Source organism: Crocodylus porosus, unplaced genomic scaffold (assembly GCF_001723895.1).
Source record: "Crocodylus porosus isolate Cpor-Errol unplaced genomic scaffold, CroPor_comp1, whole genome shotgun sequence".
Taxonomy (NCBI): domain Eukaryota; kingdom Metazoa; phylum Chordata; order Crocodylia; family Crocodylidae; genus Crocodylus; species Crocodylus porosus.
In genome coordinates this window covers 12,377,564-12,400,118 of record NW_017728907.1, presented here as the reverse complement: position 1 = coordinate 12,400,118, position 22,555 = coordinate 12,377,564, and the positions used below count along the sequence as shown (strand labels likewise).

General features: G+C 46.1%; 2 protein-coding genes and 1 long non-coding RNA gene across 4 annotated transcripts in view; 1 reads left to right on the top strand and 2 right to left on the bottom strand.

The window, feature by feature from the left end:
• The window catches only part of TADA1 (transcriptional adaptor 1), a 37,007-nt gene extending 32,758 nt beyond the window's left edge, over window positions 1-4,249 (bottom strand). Inside the window, exon 1 of the mRNA XM_019530765.1 lies at window positions 4,048-4,249. Within this exon, the coding sequence (XP_019386310.1) occupies window positions 4,048-4,121 (74 nt within the window). The 5' untranslated portion in view covers window positions 4,122-4,249. The remainder of the gene's footprint in view (window positions 1-4,047) is intronic.
• Window positions 4,250-4,425: 176 nt separating this feature from the next.
• The window catches only part of PRDX6 (peroxiredoxin 6), a 24,730-nt gene continuing 6,600 nt past the window's right edge, over window positions 4,426-22,555 (top strand). Inside the window, exons 1-4 of one of the 2 annotated variants that reach the window (XM_019530766.1) lie at window positions 4,426-4,559; window positions 13,190-13,346; window positions 20,654-20,800; window positions 21,428-21,574. In XM_019530766.1, the coding sequence (XP_019386311.1) occupies window positions 4,468-4,559; window positions 13,190-13,346; window positions 20,654-20,800; window positions 21,428-21,574 (543 nt within the window). In that variant the 5' untranslated portion in view covers window positions 4,426-4,467. The remainder of the gene's footprint in view (window positions 4,560-13,189; window positions 13,347-20,653; window positions 20,801-21,427; window positions 21,575-22,555) is intronic. The other variant, XM_019530767.1, reaches the window with a different exon arrangement.
• LOC109307097 overlaps window positions 21,767-22,555 on the bottom strand; it is a 2,619-nt gene continuing 1,830 nt past the window's right edge. The window contains exons 2-3 of the long non-coding RNA XR_002100162.1: window positions 21,970-21,973; window positions 21,767-21,778 (exon numbers count right to left, since the gene is read on the bottom strand). This is a non-coding gene — a long non-coding RNA (uncharacterized LOC109307097). The remainder of the gene's footprint in view (window positions 21,779-21,969; window positions 21,974-22,555) is intronic.

The window sequence follows — 22,555 nt, the reverse complement described above, 5'->3', positions numbered from 1 at the left end:
GCCAGCATAACTGACCAGGCGCACAGGCACAGGGTGGCAAATTGTGAGGGGAAGCAAATGCAGCATGCATACACCTAGCATATGCTCAATGGGGGCCACCTCTGGAATCTGAGCATGTACACGGAGAAGTGAGCAGGGCATATCAAATGCTGCCAGGCTGCTGCTCCATGGCTCTGTCTGGTGCCCGCCCTTGCTGGGTCCTAGGTACATTGCAAGGAATGGCGGCAAAATCTCATTTGCCTAGGGTGGCAAAAATCTTTGTACCACTCCTAGGGTCAAGAGACCCAAGTTTCATACCATGTCTAGTTAGTGCCAATCAGTTAAAGATTTTTAAAGTATGCCATATGAATCATTGACACTTCTTTACCAGGCTTCCATCAGACGTGCTTCCCTTTGATAACACAAATTTCCACACACTGAAATCCCACCAGCTTCTGGAGACTCAGACCAGACAAAAGCCAAAGAGTAACTGTAATTATGGGTAGGGTGGATAAAAATTAATGATTTAAAAAAATGAATTGTTTTTATTTAAATCAGATTTGTTATTTAATTGTATTTTTAAGAAGCTTTTTTTAATTAAAAAATAAACCTATATAAAGATACTTTTAATTCAAGATATGTTAAAGCTCAAAGAAATCCTCATGCAACAGAGATTATAACTTCTAATTACATACTCTGGGAGAGAATATATTCATGTGACCTTTTTAGAAAAGATATATAAATAGGCCACAACAGGCCATGGACTATATTAGGGGCCCAATCTTACAGGATTTCCAGAGGCTCCTCTATAGATTAGGAAAAATTAAAGAAAACCACTGTACCCAATGGGATTCAATCCTCAGTCTACAAGATCTCATTAAGCACCTCTGTGATGCTTAGTTTCATTTCTCAAACTGTGGATTGATGTCTCCAGAGATAACATCCTTGTTAACAGCAGTATATGGAGATGAGAAATAACAGAGCTGATTACCTACCCTCAGCCCTCTTGTCTCTTTGTGTACGTGGAATCAAGCCCTTACCTCTCCCTAAAAGTGCGAAGTTTCAAGAAGTTAAATGAATAGAGAAAGGATTATTAGGGGTGGAGTAGATCTGGGCAAGAAGGAGCAGTCTGGAGATAAATGCAAGGAGGGAGGGGCAGCAGAAACAAAAAAGTAACATTTTGAGCAGAATATTCCAGAAGTCTTGATGGATAAATTTCTGAGTATAGCCTCTCCATTGATTTCAGATCTAATGAAGGAATGGTATGGTAGGAGTGAAAACCTATCATGGCAGCAGACTTGCCAGGCTGTAAAAGAGAGAAGAAATCAAAGATGAGAAGAAATCTAGAAAAAGAGTGAAGAAAGCACCAAGCTAACAACAACATAAGGCTCAGTGCTCATTTGATGTCCTCCTAATGTAGCAAGGTAAAAACATCCCCCCGTCCATATCTATGATTAATCTAGTGAACTGGAAATGGTTCATCTCCCAATGACCTTACAAGCACCTGCTTCAGTTAGCTTTGGTAAATAAAACAACCAAATCATAATTTTCTGATGTAGCCGCAAAATGAATCTGAAGAAATCTCAAAATAAATCACTGTTTTAAAATGTATAGTGTACTTTTCAAAAATGAAAGCTACACCTGTCTCAGGGTTGTGAGTAGTATGTATTAAGGTTATATCAAACAACAAGAATGCACTTTTTGTAGAAAACGGTGATTAAATCGAGGCTCCCTGACCAGTTATTTAAATTGTGATTTAAATTGATTTAAAACAAATCTACCCTAATGATGGGCAGGGTTTTTTGGAGTGACAATAGTTCTTTATATTGGTGCCAGAACTGCTATTACAGCACTGATACTACTGCAACACCTTAGCGCTGTTTCTACACCCTTTGAGTTAAAATAATCAACTGCTGGGGGGGGGGGGTTGTAGCCTAAAGTTATGGCTTGCTACAAACACCACATAGCTCCACAGATCTCAAAACACATTTTGCAGTGGATACAAATGCCATTGCCATTCTTTTGCAGATGGGGAAGCAGGTACAAAGATGCAAAATGTTTTTCTGTGGAGCTGCATGAGAAAACGAGGAACTGAGGCCAATGGAATCTGCTTGATTTCCTGCAAAGCTGCTTATACAAACAGAAGCATGTAGCATGTTATTGAACCTGTAAAAAAGTCTGTTGGGTTTGGCTTCAGGGTGGGGGCTGCACTGGTGCACATGTACCCCCTCTTTGATTCTTGGGTGTAAAGGTTAAAGCTAACTGCCTGGCAGTGGCTACAGCATTTCTAGTCAGGCAGTGTTGGGAAAGTCGCTTGGCTTCATGACTTACTATCATCTACCTCAGGGGTGGACAAAATGGCAGATCCGGCTGATGAACGAATTCTATTTCCCAGCAGCCCATGTCTCTGTGGCTGGGGCCAGTTTCCATGGAGACCCCAGCAGCAGCTACACTGTGATAGTGCAAGGCCAGAGTTTCCATGGAAACCAACCCCAGCAACACTGGTAGGGTTCATAAGAGAGCGCAGAGCTGCTCTGGAGCCCACCTGGGATGGTGCAGCGGTGACAGTGTGGCCCAAAGCCAGGCCAGAGCCACGATCTGCAGCCTGCCTGATCTGGGCAGGGGCACACAGGCAGTGGATCATGGCTCCATCCCAGCTCCTTGCAGTGGTGACAGTGTGGTCCGAAGCCAGTGCAGAGCCACGATCCACTGCCTGCACACTGCTGCCCAGGCTGCAGATTGCAGCTCTGCCCTGGCTCCAAACCATGCTGTCACCACTGCAAGATCCCAGCTGGGTTCCAGAGCAGCTCCCTGCCCTGCCAGCAGGGGTGACACTAGAGGGGGGCTATAGCCACCCCAAAATTTCCAGTAGCCTCCTATAGCCTCCACTCCAAACAGCACCACCACTGCTACCTGTCCTACACAGGCAGTGGCAGCTGAGGCCCCCCCACCCCTAGAGTCTAGCACTACTGCTGTCTGCCAGTGCTGCTGCTGGGGCTGGTCTCCACAGAAACCCTGGGCCCAGCAGCTGGGGTCTCCACGGAAACTGGCCCCAGCCACCAGGGCAGGGACTACTCGGAAATGAAGTCCACTGACTTGGCCACCCCTATTACCAGTTCCCTTCTGAACTCTTCATCCCACAGGCATTTTTAATCGTCTTGATGTTGCACCAATCAATCTAGTCTTTCCTCTGCTATGCTGCTGTCTCTTCACTGCTCCTGGTCACAAGGCTCCTATTCCACAACCCCCCCTGAAATTACCTTTTTTAAAATTTTCTTTTCATTTCAGTCTTAAACTAAGGACTCTGCTACATGTTCAAATTAAAGCCCCATCAAAACCACCTCTATACTCATTACACATTTTCAAGCACTCACTCTAGATCGGGCCTGCTCTTTTACAGCTGCATAGTCCTTTTAATCCTGTGATTGTTACTTTGCAGTTGTGGCCAGTCTACACTTGGTGCACAATTAACCAGTTAATAATTATTGTGTGGCGGGGATATATTTATTGCACAATAAATCAAATAATTGTCCGATAAGTATTTCACACGTGGTGGGTCTACATTTATTGCTTGGCTGACCAGTTTACGGTGAGATACACAGGCCCTGCTGCACAGTCAAGCGAAAGCAGGATGGAAACCAGCTCCATGTTTCTAAGCCCCGACCCCTGCAGTGGGGCCGGTTCTTTGTGGAGCTGGGATAATCATCACCCTGTGCTGCGAGGACTGCACCGCACGTGTGCCCGGCTCCACCACCGGCCCAGTATGCAACAGCCCCGCGGCGGAGCAGGGAGCTGGAGAACTCGGGCCTAGGCCCCTCGCCAGCGAGTAACGCTGCCAGGCTAGGGCTGGCGGGAGGGAAGGCGGCGGCGGAGCGGGGCCGGCCTAGCGAAGCCCCCGGGCCCTGAAGCGGGAGCCCGGGGTAGACACGGGGGCCGGGCGGGATAGCATTAGTCCGGGACAGGAGCAGGGCCGGCACACACGTCTGCAGCCCCAGGCAAGGGGCCGAGTGCCCAGGCACGGCCTGCAACGGAGGCCGGGGCCGGGCGGGGAGGCCGGGGCGCACTCACTGCTTCACGTTCTCGCCCAGCGCCTCGCTCAGGTTCTTCTTGGCCGCCTCCAGCTCGCTCACATAGGTCGCCATTGCTGGCGGCAGCAGCAGGACCCGAGCTCGCTCGCTCGCTCCTTCCCTCCCGCGCCGCGGCGCAGGCCCGACGGCGCACGGCAACCGCGGGATCAGCCCCGACCGCCTCTCCTGTGTCGCAGCTCCCGCCCGCACCACAGCTGCTTCCGGGATGCTGTAGGATCACGTGACACCCCCCCAACTCGGGGCGGGGCTGAGTTTGAGTCCGCTTCTGCCTGGGGTCCCGCCCTGCTCGGCCCCGTCCCTGGCTCCGCCCCCGCCCCTGTTTCTGCTGCAGCGCCGGCCGCGCCGCGCCTGTACGCCCACGTGGCACCTCTGCGCGCCGGTCGCTGCCTCAGCCACAGCCATGCCGGGTCTGCTGCTCGGGGACGAGGCCCCCAATTTCGAGGCGGACACCACGTACGGCCGCATCCGCTTCCACGACTTCCTGGGGGACTCGTGAGTGACGGTGGGGACGGGACGGGACTGGGGGCTGAGCTGGGCTCGGCTCGGCTCCTGCGTCCCGGGGTGGGTTGCGCTCCCGAGAGGCGAGGGGCTGAGCCAAGCTGCCTGCCTCCTGCGCTAAGAGATGTATTTATGTACGTGTATCTATACACGTATCTGCGCGCGCGCACACGCACGCATATTTGGGGTTTGGAATTGAATTGCCTTGGGACTGAAATACTTATACATATAGAACATAGAAGTGAGAGAAATATGTCTATATATGTATGTGTGTGTGTGCATGTATTTCTTATATGTTTATAGCTATACTTATAAAGGTATATATGTATACTTATATATGTGTGTAAGTGTATATATATGTATAAGTATTTCAGTCAATTCAATTCCAGTTAAAAAACTAAAATACTCATACACGTAATATAGTATATAGAAGTGATATATACATTATATGTATCTATATCCCTCTAGATAGAGAGAGAGAGAGATACTCCCACATACATGGACTTCCATCCTCTATATACTATATTATATGTATACATATTTCAGTCCAAAGGCAATTAAATTCCAAACCCCAAATATCTCAGATTAGAAAGAAAAAGTAGTGCCTTGCCCGTATATTGTGTTCTACGACCGGAGACGACACAAGGAGATTCTGCTTCTTGTTCTAGAATACGCAGTCCCTCTTCTTCCTCACATGCTTTGATCAGCAGTGACATGGTTTACAACGCTGATTTTTTTTAAATTGCCATTAAGCTTCAGATTTAATCCCTTAAATGCTGTATTTACCTAAATACAAGACAACCCTGAATTTAAGATGACCTCCCAATAATTAGGTTCTGTATACAGAAAATGTATAAATGTATTATAATTTTCCATGTATGGGATCTAATGATTGGAGGATCATCTTAAATGCATTCCCTCATTACTGCAGGAGGTGGGGGCAGAGGTGATGAGAGGGGCAGTAATGGGGTAGGTGTGGGGGGACAGGCAGTGGGGGAGGCAGTACGGGGGCACATGGTAGAGCAGCTGGTGGGAGGGCATTAAGGGGGCAGCAGTAGATGGAGCAATGGGGGGACAGGCAGTGAGAGGCAGGCAGTTTGCTGCCTGCCCCCCACAGCCTCAGGCCTCCAGTCCCCCTTCCCCTGCCCTGTTCTCCCCTCCACAGTGCTTCTGTCCCCCACAGCCTCTGGTCCCTGTCCTCCCTTCCTCCCATCTCCCCAAAGTCTCTATCTCCTTGCCTGCCCTCCACCCCTGCACCTTTCCTGGGGCACTGAGCATGGCTTCACTGTGTCCCCATAGCAGCCACATGGAGCCAGCATTGCTGCTGTAGAGCTGGGCTGGAGCATGTCCTCCATGCTGCAGCAAGGATGGAGCCTGCCAGTGCAAAGCAAAGGTAAAGAGGAGTGCGGCAGAGGGGTGAAAACTGGGGGCAGTGGGAGCTTGAGGCTGCAGAGGAGGGGTGACAGGGCATGCAGAGGCAGGACAGGCAGCAGCTGCAGCTCCAGCCCAGAGGTAGGGCTGGAGCCGGAGCAGCTGTCTCCCACTCCCCCTCCCCACCACCTCATACTTGATTGTAAGGTTAGGGGCATTTCTCCCCCATGTTAAATGGGGGGAAAAAACCCTCATCTTCTAAAAGTAAATACAGTCAGTTCCTTCCTCTCTCTTTCCCTCCCACCCCACCCCCCTCCAATCTCTCAGCAGCTGTTCACACTGTTGGCAAGTCTGTCTGTGCAAGTTTCATCATGGTTGTAGATCCTGAATGTGGGCACACCTAAACTGTTTTACACCTGGCTTAATTCAAACTGCTGAGATGCATGTAAAGTTGTCTCTGCAGACAGAGCTTGCTGTGTCAGTTTGTACTTGATGCAGATTGTCATTTTTCTCTCAAACATAGGGACTAAAGTCTTCTTGAAATCAAACTTCTATTCTGGCAGCCTTGACAAAAACAATCAAGCTCAGGAAAGCGGAGAGAGATTGTCCATTTTAACCTTTTAGAATAATTTACCTTCTGGTATAACAGAGTGACTTGTGCAAGCTAGGAATCTGCACTCCCTTCCCTGAAGGCTCACTAGACAGCTGCAGGTTCTTCCTCCCACAGAATCCTTCCACCATCTCCTTTTAGTTGCAACTCACTTTCTCTGCATGAGGTTGACCTCCTGATCTCTGTTCAGCATTTCACCTCAGGAATGCTGTATTCATAGACATTGTTCATGGCCTTACATAACTAATTTCCATCAGCTATGTAAGCCACAAGAAAAGTCTATGAAATAGTGACCTTAGGAGGTCCAACAGGGAGGCATCTTGCTGTTTACTTCAGTAGGAATGAGATTTCACCCTGCCCTCTAGAGCAATTCTGTCCTGTTGCTCAAAATTTCATTTTACCATCTCTAAAAGGTAAGGTAGAGAAGAATGTGGCTAGGGAAATGCTTTAAAAATCAATTAATAACAGTGGCCTGACTTACAGGGATCACAGGACCGACCTCTCCCATCAGGTTGCTTACCACCTTGTTACCTGAATTTGTCCAGTGCAGATACCTGAGGCTTAAGTAATGCTTAAAGAGTGCTTTGGGACACTGTAGCTCCCTGAATGTGCTATTTGTAGTTAGGTCAGGGTCCCCAGGCTTTTTTTCTCACTGATTTTTTTTTTTTTTTTTTACATGTATAAAAGAAAAAGAACAACAAACTATACAAATTTCATGTGCTAATCATTTTCAAGATGACATTAACTATACTGATGGCATAAGTCAGTTGTTTGCTTTGCCCATGTTACAGATGACACAGGGTGATAGATCAGCATTTCTTTGATGCGTGGTAGGATTTTAGTGTTAGGCCATCAGGGCTGGAGCCTTGCCTAAACTCATTCCCTCTGTGGCCTTGATCATTTCCTCTCATTACAAAAGAGAGCTCAGCTTGGCCTATTGCTCTTCTGAGATTTTTAATAGTATTATTGACTCCTTGAGGTTAGTTGGTAAATAGTTTGTAAGGGGCCTGATAGAATTTCAGAGAGTGATTGTTCATCTCTTGTGGATTAGTAATAACCTACTTGTGTCCTGTTTTAAGTGATACAGGGTGCATCTACATGAGATAATTTGTGTGGCGCTGCCTAATTAACTCCATGGCAGATGTCTTGATGTCTATACATGCAGCATTATTAGGCCAAAGTAAACAAACTCCTCAGCAGAATAGCACTTGTAAATGCAAGTGCTACCCTGCTGCGGAGTTTTTAAGTGTGCAGCAATGCATGTATTGACACTGACCCAGCTGGCTGGGGTACAAAGGGTAATTCAATCTGGGGGCTGCCCCCCAACCCCTGGCTGCTCCAGCGTGGCTTAACTTGCTGAGGTCCCAGGCACACATTCAAGCAGCGTACCTTGGATCAATAAACTTCTGTGCAATAGGCATCAGAGTTTATTGCTTTGCATTAATTGCACATGTAAGCACACGCCCACTATGTAGAACATTTGGCTTCTCACCTTTAATTTGTACGTGAGGGATTTTGGTGCTCTCTCCTGACTCCAGTACACTTTTTTAAGTCTAAAAAAAGAAAAGCAGCTTGACTAGAAGCAAGCCTATTTACTTAAGATTGGAGTTTAATTACATTTTTGTGGTTGTTTACAAATTCAAAATTCTTTGCTTTAAGCTCTTCAGTAAATTCCATGAGTAACATCTGACTAGTTCTCTTCTATCCTCTGAACAGAAAGTAATCCTGCTCTTATATAGGCTTTTAGTGTACAAGTTCCAGACTTGATGTTTGCAGACTAATACAACATCCAAGGACCCAAGTGCGTGGTTCTCTTCTGTGTTCTTTTAAATGAAGTTCCAGTCCACAAAGTAGAATGGGGGCATAGCCATGACCTCTAACATCTCCAAATCATGACAGTGCTACAATTTTCACTTTCTCATTCTTCTGCCCTCACACAGTAAACAGTTCTGTTGTAGTTTTCAGTTTCCAAGCGCAGCAGCAGAATGTTAAGAGTCAAACAGACATTTTTTGGTGCATCTTTTGATATTTCTGAAGGCCATTTCCATTAAGTTCTACACAGCTTCTGACAGATGCTAACTGTAGAGACTAAAGACCCTGGCTGCTCCATGAAGTTTGTTTCCATAGGAGAGATGCAATAGGTTAATATTTTCACAATCTACAGTACATCTCAGTGCATATAAAGTACCCTATGGGTGAAGTGTTCATAGAGTGTAGGCAAGTTGTCCCAACGCTTGCTGACCCATGGGCAACAACATTGAGCAGCAGTGTGCAGTGTCTTACTTTGGACTCCCTGTCAAACTGAATTTTAACTCTTTATTTCCTTGGAATCATGAACAACGTGGTGGGGTTGGGTGGAGGGGAAGGGAGCAGGGTCTTGTAGGCAGTGGGCTACTCATGGATTAGAACTGCTAGTCTGCCCTATTCCTGGAACATACCAGATAGAACATGACAAGTACAGTAGGTAAGAAGCCTGAAGCCCTAGGCACAAATACTTACTATTCAGCCTGTGTCTTCTTCCTTAATGCTCAGAGGGGGAACCCCTTTTAGTCTGAAATGCAAAGCCTTGGACACGCCTTCGGTATCTGTATCTAAGGATAGTGCGTTCTAGCATACACCATTTTAGTATTTGGAAAGAATAGGGCTTCCTACGGCTTTAATGAAACTGATGAGTCATTCCAGACCAAAGGGTAAAGAAGAGATATTTCAAGTATCATTTTTTTGCTATTTAAGATAAGTAAACAAATTTGAGAAAGGACTGTGGAATGAATATGCCTTTCTAGAGCTGGCTCTTCCCATGGGGATATTCAAAAGAATATTAATCTTTGCACTCTGTACATAACAACCTCAGCCCACAGAGCAACGTGACTGAAGTGAAAAAGAATCAGCAGTGCCAGTTTGTTCCATAATCAGTTATATGATGTTTGTCTAGCTTAAATTGCACTAACAGGCATCTCAATAAACAATTGTTTATGGGTCAGGGATGACACGGCAGGCTCATGGCGTTAAAATGCAGTAATTTTCCCAAGGCAATCTGGCAGTATCAAGCTGGGAGAGACTTGAGAGTAAACAAAAAGAAGGTCACTGCCAGCGTCATGCCTGTAGGCTGGTGCTTTGGACAGGGAGTACAGTTAATCCGCCATTCCAGGAGAATCCATTGTGTGTGGGCTACAAGAAGAAAACATGTTGGATCTGGTGATGAAGAATGTGGTGATATCTGTGCACAACTCATTCGGGCTGAAGATGCCTCTGTGCTGATAACTGGCTTTACAATGCTGTTGTGCTCTTTGGTCCAGGACAACCTGACAAGCCAAGTATGACAGTACAAACCCAGCCCAGCAGCCCCCAGAGTGGGGCTGCTTGGAATAGTCTGTCCTGTGAGGGAGCAATCAGTGGTATTGCCCTTCCAGCATAGCCAAATCTATCATTACAAAAGGTGGAAGAAGGCTCTGTGGTGCTTGAGGACAGCTGTCCTCTCTGTTACTCCTTCTGCATTGCTCTGGTGCATGCAGCAGCCCTGCCAGGATTCCCCAGCACGTGGGAATTAGCTTTCAGTTTACAGCTAACCTGGACAGCTGTGTTATAGGCCATTCCACATCTATGAGCACAGGGGGCAGCTTGGGAGCAGAAAATCTGTTTTCTGCCTGGCGCCAACTGGCTTGTGGATTCTTGAATCCTCAAGCTGCTTTAACATGTACCGGGTCTGGGACAGAATGTCGGGGAGGTGGGATTGGTTGGTGATTCTCAACTTCTCTCCTCTTTCATCCAGGGCAGCACTCTAGAGGGGAAAGTGTTGAGAAAGGAAGCCATCCTCTGCTCCAGTGATATGCTGCTGGCTGATATGTGAGCAAGCAGTTGGGGAACCAGAGCTGTTCTCTTTGTATCAGCATTGCAGCAATCAGCCAAAGGAACAACAGCTATCCAGAGTGCTGCTGTCTTACTGGGTCTTCTCCCAGTTTAGGAGCAGAAGCAGCAGGTAGCAGGAGGGGAAGCAAGGCTTCTCATTTCCTTCTCATAGCAGCGGGGGGTACTGAGTCAACACATGGTTCAGGGAACCTATTTTCTAATCAGGTACCAGAAATTCTACATATTGCAGACGTCTTCATGGGCACAGGCTGGGCACCAGTGATTGAGCATGCGTAGCAGGGGATTGGGAACCGGATTCCCCTCCCAAATCTTAGTTTGAATCAATTCCTCAAAGTATGAGTTTCCACCCCTGTCTTGCAAGAGCACTGAGCCTCAACTCATTAGTATGTTATAGTGCTTTGACCTCTTTGGACAGAAGGTTAATAGATACCTGCAAGGTATTATATGAAGTTGGGTGTAAGACCTAGTGCAAGGATGGGCTATGCTGAAGTGCCTTGGTTCCTTGCTCAACCAAGCCCAGTCTGTTAGTGCATAGCTCTTTCTCTGTAGTTCTCACTGTGCTTTCAAGAGCAGGTAAGTATCACTGTCCCCATTTTATAAAATGGCTTGCTGGTAGAACTGAAGCAGGCAGTTAACTAAAGCAGAGGGGAAGAGTTACATTTGGAAAAATGGAGATCCCCCTCTTGAGCAGAGATTCACAGTTACACACTGAAACAATTTGCCCAAATTTGAGGACATGAGAAGGGGTGTTTGCTCAATTAACAGCAAGCTTGGAGATTGAAGTGACCTAGGCTTCCTGGGTGTGCTCACCTAGCCTGGGATGTTGTTTTATGATGCAGTCTCAACAGTTAGACTGATTTAAAGATCACACTTAGCATAAAAGGTGAGTGTCAAGACATTTTAATACCCTTGTGGTGGCAAAGTATCTGGCTACTTGTTCAGGAATAGACTTGTGGTCCACAAGGTTGGATCCCTTCACTTCAGAATCTGTCATTGAGTGTCCAGGTACAACCCCTTAAAAGTGTTTTGCTTGGACTCCACTGCACCTGAGGGCATGTGGTTCTGTGTGGCTGACACAGCTGAGATTAAGCAAAGGGAGTTCAATAGTAGTTACATAGTAATTCAGGTTTAGTTGATCTACAGTGTAACTAACTTGTTTTATCTTTTCAGCACAGCCAGGAAAAGACTTTTGTTTCATCATTAAACTCACTGTTTCCAAAGCTAATAAAGAAGAGCTTGCATAAACCACTCTAGACTAATAGATTTCAGCTCTGGGGTGGAAGAGACGTTATGGAGTCATGGAGAAGCTGAGCTGCAAGGGACCTCCAGAGGTTATCTAGTCCAGCCCCTGCCTAAGGCAGGATCGTTCCTGTCCAAACCATCCTTTATTAGTTTGCCCATAGTCTAATCTATTAGCAAAACTACACGCTTGACCCTGACACAATCGCAAGACATAATGCCCTAACCTGTCACAGGTAAAGCAGGGGGACAATGGTGGTCAACATTCTTTTGCTGCAAAGGCTGTTAAAATGTATTTGAAAGATCCAAAGAAAAGAACTACACTCCCAGTACAAAGGAAGGCAAACACCCCCCCCCCCCGTCCATACCAATCTGACCATGAGGTGAAGAAATATTGTGTGGTAAACACTGCGTACATGTTTCGGTCTAGGGTTTTTTGGTTATGCAGCTGCTGTGAAGGCTTTTTTGTAATACTTAGCATTTATGTAGGCTATTTCGCAGTAAGCCACACTTTGCAAACTATCCTTTCCTTTTCTTAATATTGGACAGGTGGTACAACCTAGTGTATGGAATGCTAGGTTGAGACTCAAGGAGAACAGGGATATATTCTCAATGCTGCTTGTGGCTTGCAGAGTGACTTTGACAAGTCACTTTTCTTCTCTGGGCTTCAGTTTCCCTATCAGTGACATAGTTACGATGGCATTGACCCTCTTTGTGAAGTGCTGTAAGGTCAGCCACTGAGAAATGATGTGTGAAGGTAGGATTGTAATCATTGCTCACAAAGGAATGTAGAAGCATCATCACATGCCAGCTGCTAACTATTGGTATCCCTGGTAATTCATTTATTTGAATTCTGACCTTGTTAACAAATTACACTTTTGGAAATAGTGAGTCAACATACTCATACAGAATAAGACTAAGAGTAAGACCTATGGCTGCCTTTTGAACAGTGGCCTATAAATAGCTGTTTCCACTAGTGATGCATAGCTAGGTAGAAAATGAATGTAAGGTGAACCATGAGATTGTAAAATAGCAGAGACTTCTGCAGTGTGTTTTACATTCAGGTGACTCAGTAATGAGTATTTTGGAAGTTGTTAGCTATAGGGGTACACTTTATTGTAGGGATTAATCCTGTTGTATGTATGGTGACTCCTACTGACACACAAATGGAGTGATGCATTTGGAGGATGAGGGCAAGAACTGGGAGACCCTGGAGACTCCTATCTCTTTAGTTCTCTGGTTAATGAAACCTTCCTGGCATCATGTGCCATCTTGGCCTCAGGCATCAAAGTTTATGTGAGGTGTGGGATTGGACAGGAGAAATAAGAATAAACCAGGAGGGTAGCAGAAAAGCATTCTGAATCTCCAGAGGGTCATTATGAACTCCCTGCACTTCAGGCCCCAAACAAGTTCACTTAACTGTAAGGCAGCTTACAATATCCTTGGTATCTGTGGCTCTCTTAGTACATCTGACACTAGTTTCTAATCAGGAGGTTCACTCACCTCAATGCCATTTTCCATCTCTGTTCTCTTTTAGATGGGGCATTCTCTTCTCCCATCCCCGGGACTTCACCCCAGTCTGTACAACGGAGCTTGGCCGGGCAGCAAAGCTGGCGCCTGAGTTCAGCAAGCGCAATGTTAAAATGATAGCCCTCTCTATTGACAGCGTCCAGGACCACCTCGCCTGGTGTAAGGTACTCTGGCAGCAGTGAACTGGGTATCTTTGTGTACGCATGACATGCACTCAGCAGCCTGAATCACAGGCATACAGAAGTGATTTTGCTTTATAATAGAAGCAGACTAATGGATTAAAGCCTTCAGCTGACAAACATCTTCCTCTCTAGCCCCAATTCTTTGTCTGAGAACCTGTACTACTTGTGGTTTTTCTTATGACTCTCACTGCCACCTGATCAGTATACTCAGCATTTTATTGAGGGCAGGTGCTTGCAGTTTTATAAAGCAGATGCTTTACTTAGCTGAGTTGGCCCTGCCTTCCTCTTCACTGTCCTTCACGTGGCTGATTTATCAGGCTTTGAAGCTGAGACTGCTTGCACCTAGTGGAAGTGAATTTGAAATGTATTGGGCTAGAACTGTTCAGGTTATATTAGCCATCTCATCTATTTTGCCTTAAGCACTCAGTATGGGCGCACACATGTTAGTCCTTCCTATGGCAGAAAATTACTTCAAACTAGGAACTGGCCAGGAGGTAGCCTCCTGGTGCAAATGATAGAGATCCAAGTGATTTCATCTGAGAATAGTCAGCAGCCTGAGATCTGGATGGGACCTTAAGGTGATGGACATGGTGGATAAGCAATGGAACACAGGTTTCTGATGTGATGTTCAGACAGGAGGGCTAACAACCCTTGGGCATGTAAACTGAGAATTACTGAGTGCAAGTTGGGAGGCAACATGCTTCTGCACAATATATTAGTAAGACCATTGCTGCAATACTGTGTCCTAAAGCAAACATCAAGAAGAAGTTATTGGCGAAGTTTCAAAAAAGAGCTCTCAGGGTGATTCTAGCTCTAGAAAACCTTCCTTGGAGTGGAGACTTGAAAAGTTCAGTCTGTTTAGCTTAGAATAGAAGAAAATCTGATTTTGTACAGACCAGCTTATTCTGCTAGGTGTTAGGTCAGTGGCACTGGTTTATAATCAGTCTGGTTATAAATGACACTTTCCCAAGCTGTAATGTTCTTTTAGGTAGTCGGTTCTTTGATCCTTTTACCTTGTCTAATCATTGATAGTGGAATTCTCCATTGATCTGTACAGTTTCAGGCAGGTTCGGAGGTATGAAGTTGTCACATGCAGTGGGACCTTAAGATTTTATTCCTCAAACCACAGTCACTGCAGTAATTGCTAAAATTTGATGCTTGTCTTAACTAAGCAGGACTTAATCCTTCAGTTCTTTGTTGCCCAAAGCCACCCTATCATTAGAATCATCCAGAACTTAGAGGAAAAGTGTGTCCATAGGGAAACTGAATGGGTTGCAGATGTTTGCTGTACTTGAAGGGTCTTTAGGAGGTTGGTGGCAATGCGGGAAGGGAAAGCTGGCACAACTTGTAGTTGACTGCATTTAGTTAAGACTTCTAGGAGGTTCCTGCCTTCCTTCAGGCACACCTTCTTTTGAATGATGAGGCTTGCCTGGTCCAGAGTTAGGTATCGGCAAATCCAGTAAAAGCCTATCGAATCAGTGAGACAGCTTTAGAGAGGGGTCTGTCTGGGAACTACCACTTCTGTGTATTACCCTTTATGTAGTTGTATTTGTATGGAAACAGAACTGGCTCCCAAACCAGAGCAGAGCTCTCCAAACCAAGTTCTGATCTGTGTGCTAACCAACCAGCTTTATTTCTCCTTTGTTTGCCTACCTTTATCTAGATGGTATAATATGGTAGTGAGGTTTTATTTCTGGGAGTTGTCAGCAGCTGTAAACAGATTACAGGGTTGTTATGTTAATCTATGATAGATACCATGATATATTCCTATATAAAAGAATTAGAGATGGGTTATAATGGAGTTTAATTTTATTTTCCAGTTTTGATGATATGTTAGGTATTTGTGCTGTGAAGCTTCCTTTATTTAGAACAGTAAAAAAAACCCTCCTTTGACTCTGTAATCTGGCAGCTTCCTTATTGCTTTATCTTTGATGCACTAATAAGCTTTTGATCCAGAAATGGGTAAGGTCCAGGCCTCAGGCAGGAACTGCATTAAAGTCTTTCCCTAGCCTCCTTGGATCGCTAAATAACTGTGAGTATTGTCATAGTGGGGTTTCTGGCTACCTCCATTGGACTGAACTGAAGCCACTAAATGAAGCTCTTGTAGTGTCGGCTGGACTTCTGCCAGATGCCACATAGGTTTAAGCGAAAATCCACAAAGCCATTTCTTTATCCATTAAACCCCTCGCTCCTGCCAAGTACATGTGATACGTAGCAATGTAAGAAACATAGTTCTCGAGACTGTGCTGCTAAAAATAAACAGGCAGAAATGGCCAGCAGTGCACTGTACTTTACACTGCAAACTTCCAGTAAAGCAGTATTGTTTGTCCTGCAAAACTTCATGAAGTGCCTGGAGATTTATACACGGTTGAGAAAAATAAAGGTAATTTCTGATCCAAACACTACTGATTTGACTACATGGTGCTTTCAAAGCCCCCCAGTTTTTTTTTGCAGGAAGAATCTCCTTGATGACACACACAGCAAGGGATAGAGATGATCAAGAGGGAACTTAGGAGTTGCATTCAGGGATCTAGTGGTGTTTTAAGTCCAAAGACTCATAATTGACTCAGTGCACTTTCTAAATCCCTGGGTGGAAAAGAACTTTGTTTATCAGTGCCAGTTCCTTGTAGCACTAGAGGTCCTTTATGGCAAGCATGTTGTGTGTTCTAAGGCTCCCTGTGCCACTGACTAAACAGACGCTATAAGGAAGTCATTTGACCTGCTTTTACCCAAATACACCAACTGAAACACTGGGGGAGAGGCAGGAACCTTGCTGAAATGTCAGAGTTATATTTATAAAGCTTGTTCATTAGCGGCATGACTTTGCCAGAGTTGGGAGACCTAGTGAAAGGCTGTGGGACAATGGACGCATGTCATAGTATCAACCTCAAAAGCAGTTTACAGGCATTTTTCATCAGCTTAACTAGCAAGGTTTAGCTGAAAATGGGAAGGTGCATCAGTAGCTATTAAGCACGGGATTTGGAGATGCAGCCTCTGAATCAGAACTTCTTAGAACCTAAATTCTGGAGCCTGCAAGTAGGAAGGGAACAGTGCAAAAACCCCAGTCAGACCCAGTTCACTCTCCCTTTTAGCATACACTCTCTGCCACTATGGAACACAGGATACTGGGCAAAATGTACCTGTAGTCTGGCCCAGTAAATGACAGTTCTTATGTTCTCATCCCATATGGTTGATGGAAGGAGTCAGTGTAAGCTTCCTACTTTATCCATCAGCCTCAAACTACACAGCTGGGTCACCATTCACCCACAGGGAAATTGCGTTGCTTGGTGGCTGACTGGTGAGTTGCATAGACAGTCAGTGACAGAACTGAGACAAGAACCCAAGTCTCTTGACTCACAGTCTTTGCCTTTGCCCTTGCCCCACTGGGCTGCCTCCCAAAGCCTCTAGGAAGGAGGGTGGGTTGCTATATGCCATACCCTCCTCCTGCCTCAGCAGAAAGAATCTTTTTCCTCACACTCCAGTTGGTTTGACTATTGGTGCATTAACCATCTCTGCATTGACCATCTCAAGGCAAGGCTAAACTGAAGTTGAGTCTGCTGCCGTTTTAGGAAAGGAGACTTGGGGCAAGGTCAAGAGACATTATCTCTGCCTTCAGGACTTCCAGCCTAGTTCTGTATTGGATATGAGCAGCATCAGCAACCTGACTGAGAAGGGTAGGGAAAAGGATGAGGTTTTGTGCAGTAAAATTATGCAGCATTCAGCTCAGAAACACAATTGTTCTGAAACGTCTGCATAATATAAATGTTGACTGGATGAGGCGTTTGGAAGAAGCACGTCTTGCAGAGAGCAGTGACTAAAGAAATCTTCCTGCCACACCCTCCCCCCACCCCTTGGCTTACTTACAGACATACTAGTGGTTTAACAGTACTCCACTTTTAAGAATTTTTGAGTCCTTGCCACCCGTTGATGGTTGGATTTGACTGTAAAGAGTCTGCTGTGACCTACCACCAGAGGACCAGTACAGTGGCCAATGAAAGAAACCCCGTGATATCAGCTGCCTTTGACTGCTTTGAACCACCAGCTGGTAATTTCAAATAATGTCATCTCTTCCCTCCTTGCTCTTTCAAACTAGGCTGCTCTCTCAACCATCCAAGAGGGGATGGAAGGGATAAAGAATGGAAACAGTCAGCTTAGCCAAAGCCCTCTGTCTAAGTACATCATGAGACTTGTGTCCTGGAGTCCAGTGTCCTTGGCTAAGAAAGCCTATATTCTGGGAAAACAGTCAGCTTGCCTCAAACTTTTTTAAATGTTGCCAGTCACTGTGCTGATAGAGTTTTGAAATAGGAGTGCTGCCAAGCCGTTGACTATCTTGTAGCAACATGAACTGCACCATTAGGGCAAGTTGCCAAAAACTTTACACATACAGTAGAATGTAGCCTTGGAGAGAGTTTGATAAATGGTTTGGCTAAAACCAAATCTTCTCTTCAATGAAAGTCAGTTCCTGCTCAAATAAAAAAAAGATTCCATCTTAAATATGCCAGTATCAAATTAGTTCATAAACCAGTTCATCCTGCATTGGTACTGAGCAGTAATATTTCCATAGGCTTACACATGATTATACTCCAAAAATCTAGTTTATGAAAACTGTTTCCTTGCCAAGTTTGGGTGCTGATTTATTTTTCCATGTTTCTAGGATTGTCCTTTTGCATTTTGAAGCAACCTTACTTTGTAGAACTAGCCTTGCTCGTTCTACTATCCCAAAGATCAAAAGATGTCTAGCACTGGAGGTAGGGGTGGCTAATGGATAGGCAGAAAATGTAAGCAGAACTTTGAAGGCCTGTTCCCAATGTTAGTGAAGCTGTATCACAAAAATGAGTTCCAAATCATCAGTTTTAATTTATTCAGAGTTATTTGTTCTTGGCCTTCTTGCTGTATGCAGATTTGGTTAGGGAGCAGAGTTTCATCTACTAGAAGCTAGTCTTGAATCTGCCTTTGATCAGCAGTATACAAGCTGCTGAAGTTGACATGGGTTGCACCTCATTAAGCCAGGCCTAAATTTAGCCTAGTTGGTAACTAGGCCTTGTAATGGCAAGAGCAGTTCTCAGACTTGAAGTCCCAGGAATGAGGTTTTGAATGCTCAGTATCTGATCCCAAGTTTGCTTGTAGCTCCACATCTGTTTCATGCTTCTCAAACCTTTACACCAATGGTTCTCAACCCACGGGCTGCATATGGCTCAATCAACACATTGCTGTGCCCCATGTGACATCCCATTAAATGGATACACAGGAAGTAAGTTGTGTATGTGCAACCCACATAACACATTGAAAGCTGCAAGTGTGGCCTACTGTGGCATATAGATTGAGACCCACTGCTTTATGCATTTGGTGCTGATTCTATATAGCGAACCCTCTGTTTTGGAACTCTTCTGATCCAAAACCTCTCTAACCAGAGAGAGAAATCTGACAATACAAGCAGAACATCTGGACACTTCTGCTTGAAACAGCATTCTTTGGAGCACTGAAACAGAAAGTGCTTTGGTTACTTTTATCACATCTACAAATTCTGGTACAAATCTTGCCAGTATGAAAGAATTCAATCCTTATCAGTACAAATAAACAGACTTGTGCAGTACGCACTGCAGTTCTTTACAGGGTCATTCAGTCCTTGGAAAAAGTCTGGACTTCCATCTGTGACCTTAGGTCCCAATCCAGACTAGGTGACTGCTCCTGGCAATCCCATTATACAAAAGCAATACACAAGAGTAGAGACATTCAACTGAAGTGAAATGAGGTAAATCCAAATCTTGAAAGGGAGGTACTTATGCACAGACCATGCAATTACATTTTGGAGCTTACTGCCACAGGAAGTTGTTGAGGTCAAGAATACAGTAAGATTCCAAAGACAGAACTGGATGTCCATATCATTCTTTTTTTCTTGCATTATTCATATTCTTGGTGGCATTTTGGAAGGGACATTTTGCCTCTTGCCTTAGGGCTTATGCCAGTTGCTGACAATTAGGTCAGGATGAGACCTGGTGTGATGACCCAACTGGCCTGCATCTGCCACTGCAGTGTTTGTACATCTTTCAGTGAAGCACCTGCAGTTGGCTTGTGCCAGATGGGAATAGCCCCATCTCAGGGCTGTCCAACTGGCAGCCCATGGGCTACATGCAGCCTTTAGGGGCTTAAGTTGTGGCCCTTGAGCTCCTGCCCAGCCACTGCTCCCCTCATTGCTATGGCTGCAGCAGTGCTGGAGTCTCTGGGCTCCCCCTTCCTCTTCTAGTTCTCATTGCTTACCCCAGCCCCATAGGGCAATGAAGTATGGCATGGCCTGAGTTGCTGAGGATGAGCTCGAGGCCAGGCATACAGCAGTGTGATGGGTGTAGGATGCACATGTGGTGCAGCAGAGAGTGTGTAGCACAATACCGAGGGGAGGACACATGGTGCTTAGTAAGTGAGGGGGATGGCCTGTGCAGGTGTGCAGTGCAGTAGTGGGAAGGAGCTCACGGGAGGATGGCAGCAGGTGGGAGAGCTCCTGCATGGTACAGTGAGAGAAGATGAATTCCAGGAGGCCCACGGCTTGTCCTGGTGCAGCGTTAGGCCCCTGTTCACTTAAAGTTAGAAGGAAGGATTCGTTCCTTCTGAGCAACAATTCACTTCAGTTGGAGTAGAGGAAAAGCAGGTCTGAACTCACTAGCTATGCAGGCCTCCAGAGCCAAGTATGACTGAGAGATAAATGGTGAGCTTGTGACCCTTACACAAGCCCCAGTGAATAATCCAGTCTCTGCTAAAGGGCAGAGGTTATCGTGGTAAACAGTCTCATTTGTATAATCCTTGTCAGTGCTGGGGAAGGCAATTGCATCTTTTCTTGCATGTGCAATTTTACCTTGAGGCTTTTATGTCCAACTGGCAAGTAAGCCCAAGCAATGGATAGTAGAGAAATAGGAGAGGTCACTGGGGGCTGGGGGGAACCTGTGGTACCAGGGAGAGCAGGCAAACAACTTCTAAGTGCTTCTCACCACTAATACAACATAACCGTGTTCCTGTATCTCTCTGCTATCGCCTTCTTTCCAAAGCCACTCCTGATGATTTCCTTTGTTTCACAAGGAGTCTCCCAATAGCACAGGGATGTGGCTTCAGAGTCATCCTCCCGCCCCACCACCCCCAGCACACACACAGACCTGGGGCAGAATCCGTATGTCCTCGCCTCTGCTACTCCCAGCTGAGCACATTCATGTGCACATAGGCATTTTGTGGAACATGCTCCCCAATATTCTTCTTCAGAGTCATGAGCATCCATGTGGCTTCTCTCCCTTCCCTTCCTCCAGGATATCAATGCATACAATGGCAATGAGCCCACAGAGAAGCTGCCTTTTCCAATCATTGCTGATGCAAATCGGGAGCTCTCAGTCCAGCTGGGCATGTTGGACCCAGATGAGCGGGACAAGGATGGCATGCCTCTGACAGCACGTGTTGTGAGTATTGACTGCATTCTTGGCCCCATGCTCCAGCAGGCTACAGTCTCCTCTTAGCACTTCTCCCAGCATAGGACACTTCACCAGTGGAAGCCTTAGTGTAGACCAGGTGTGAATGCACTGCTCTGAATAGAGATAGACAATCAGGACAATCTGTGGATTGCTTGCAATGACCGAACGTGAAATACAGACACAGTCCTTGTAGCAGGGGTGGAAAGACCTGGGTCCCCCCCTTCCAGGCAAGTGCCTTAACCATGCTCAGGCTGGTGCTTGTGTAATTTTTCTCTGGAATAGAATTAAATTAATTCCAGAAAGATATGAGATGTAAATTGTGACTTTTCTTTTGCATGTGGGTACGCATTTTTGTCCAAAATTGATGATCATGCCACTTATAATAAACAATGGCACCATACCTGTAGATGGCATTTGCTGTCTATACCCAATCCTTCAGTCTAAAATGGATGAGATGCAGGACAGCTTTTCTGGACAGGCAGAGCCATGAGGCCTATTAGTGGTAAGAACAGAGGAGGGCTTGCTTAGACAAAGGTACTGGGGTGTGTGTAAATTTAGGTCAGCACTTGAATTCACACTTCCTGAGCATCCTTCTTAAATCTCTTTGCTGTACAGGTGTTTATATTTGGCCCAGATAAGAAACTGAAGCTGTCCGTCCTCTACCCAGCAACCACGGGCAGGAACTTTGATGAGATCCTCCGAGTAGTGGATTCTCTACAGCTGACAGCGTACAAGAAGGTTGCTACCCCAGTGGACTGGAAGGTATGTGGCTGTATAGAAGTCTGTGACCAAGTGAGGCTCAATGCATAGTGAATACACAGATATAGTTCTAAGAGGGCCTTTGTACCATGGGCAAACTGCAGATGGAGGAGCTGAGAAGAGTGCTTATTAGGCCTGTGCAAAGTAGCTAGCATTTGCTTTGGATTCAGCCGATAGTGATTCAGTTCAGTGATTCAGATCACTGTCCTGAATCAGATTCGGCCAAATCAAATCAGAGATGAGGCAGCAGCTGAATCTCTGAATCAGCCAAGCCAGGCTCACCCCCCACCTCTCTCCCAGTCCGGCAAGGGCTGTCCCACCTGCCTCGGGTCCCAACGCTTGGGGGGAAAAAAAGCCCTGGCTCAGCAGGTGCTCCCAGGCAGGGGGGCGATCTCCACTGCCCTACGTTGTGACCCCCACCCCCCCAACTGTTCCAGTCCCCCCATGGGGGCCCCTCACCGACCAGCTCCGGCCCTTCAAGAAAAAAAAAACCTGAAAAAACCCCAGGACTCACCGCTCTTGTCAGTGGGGGTACTCCCCACACCACATGGGGGATTCTGCCAAAGCCCCTGAAGCCTCAAGACTGCACCAGGAGTGGAGAGTCCTGGGGCTTTTCTTGGCTTTTTTTTTTTTCCCCCTTAATAGGCCGGAGCCCTGGCAGGCAGGGCAGCTGTAGGGGGGCTCATGCAGAGTCCCTCATGCAGTGGGAGCAGTGAAGATTGCCCCTCTGCCTGGCAGTACCCAGTGATCACCGGGGCTTTTTTTTAAAAGTACTGGGATCTGGGGCAGGTGTGGGTTGGGGGGGCTGGCAGGGGTCCCCCCATGGTCTCCTCCCCCGCCCCTAATACTTACCAGCTCGGAGTGTCTGAATCATCACCAGAGACTGTCTCATAGTTTCATAGTTTGTAGGGTCAGAAGGGACCTGAGCAGATCATCTAGTCCGACCCCCTGCCATGGCAGGAAAGAATACTGGGGTCAAATGAC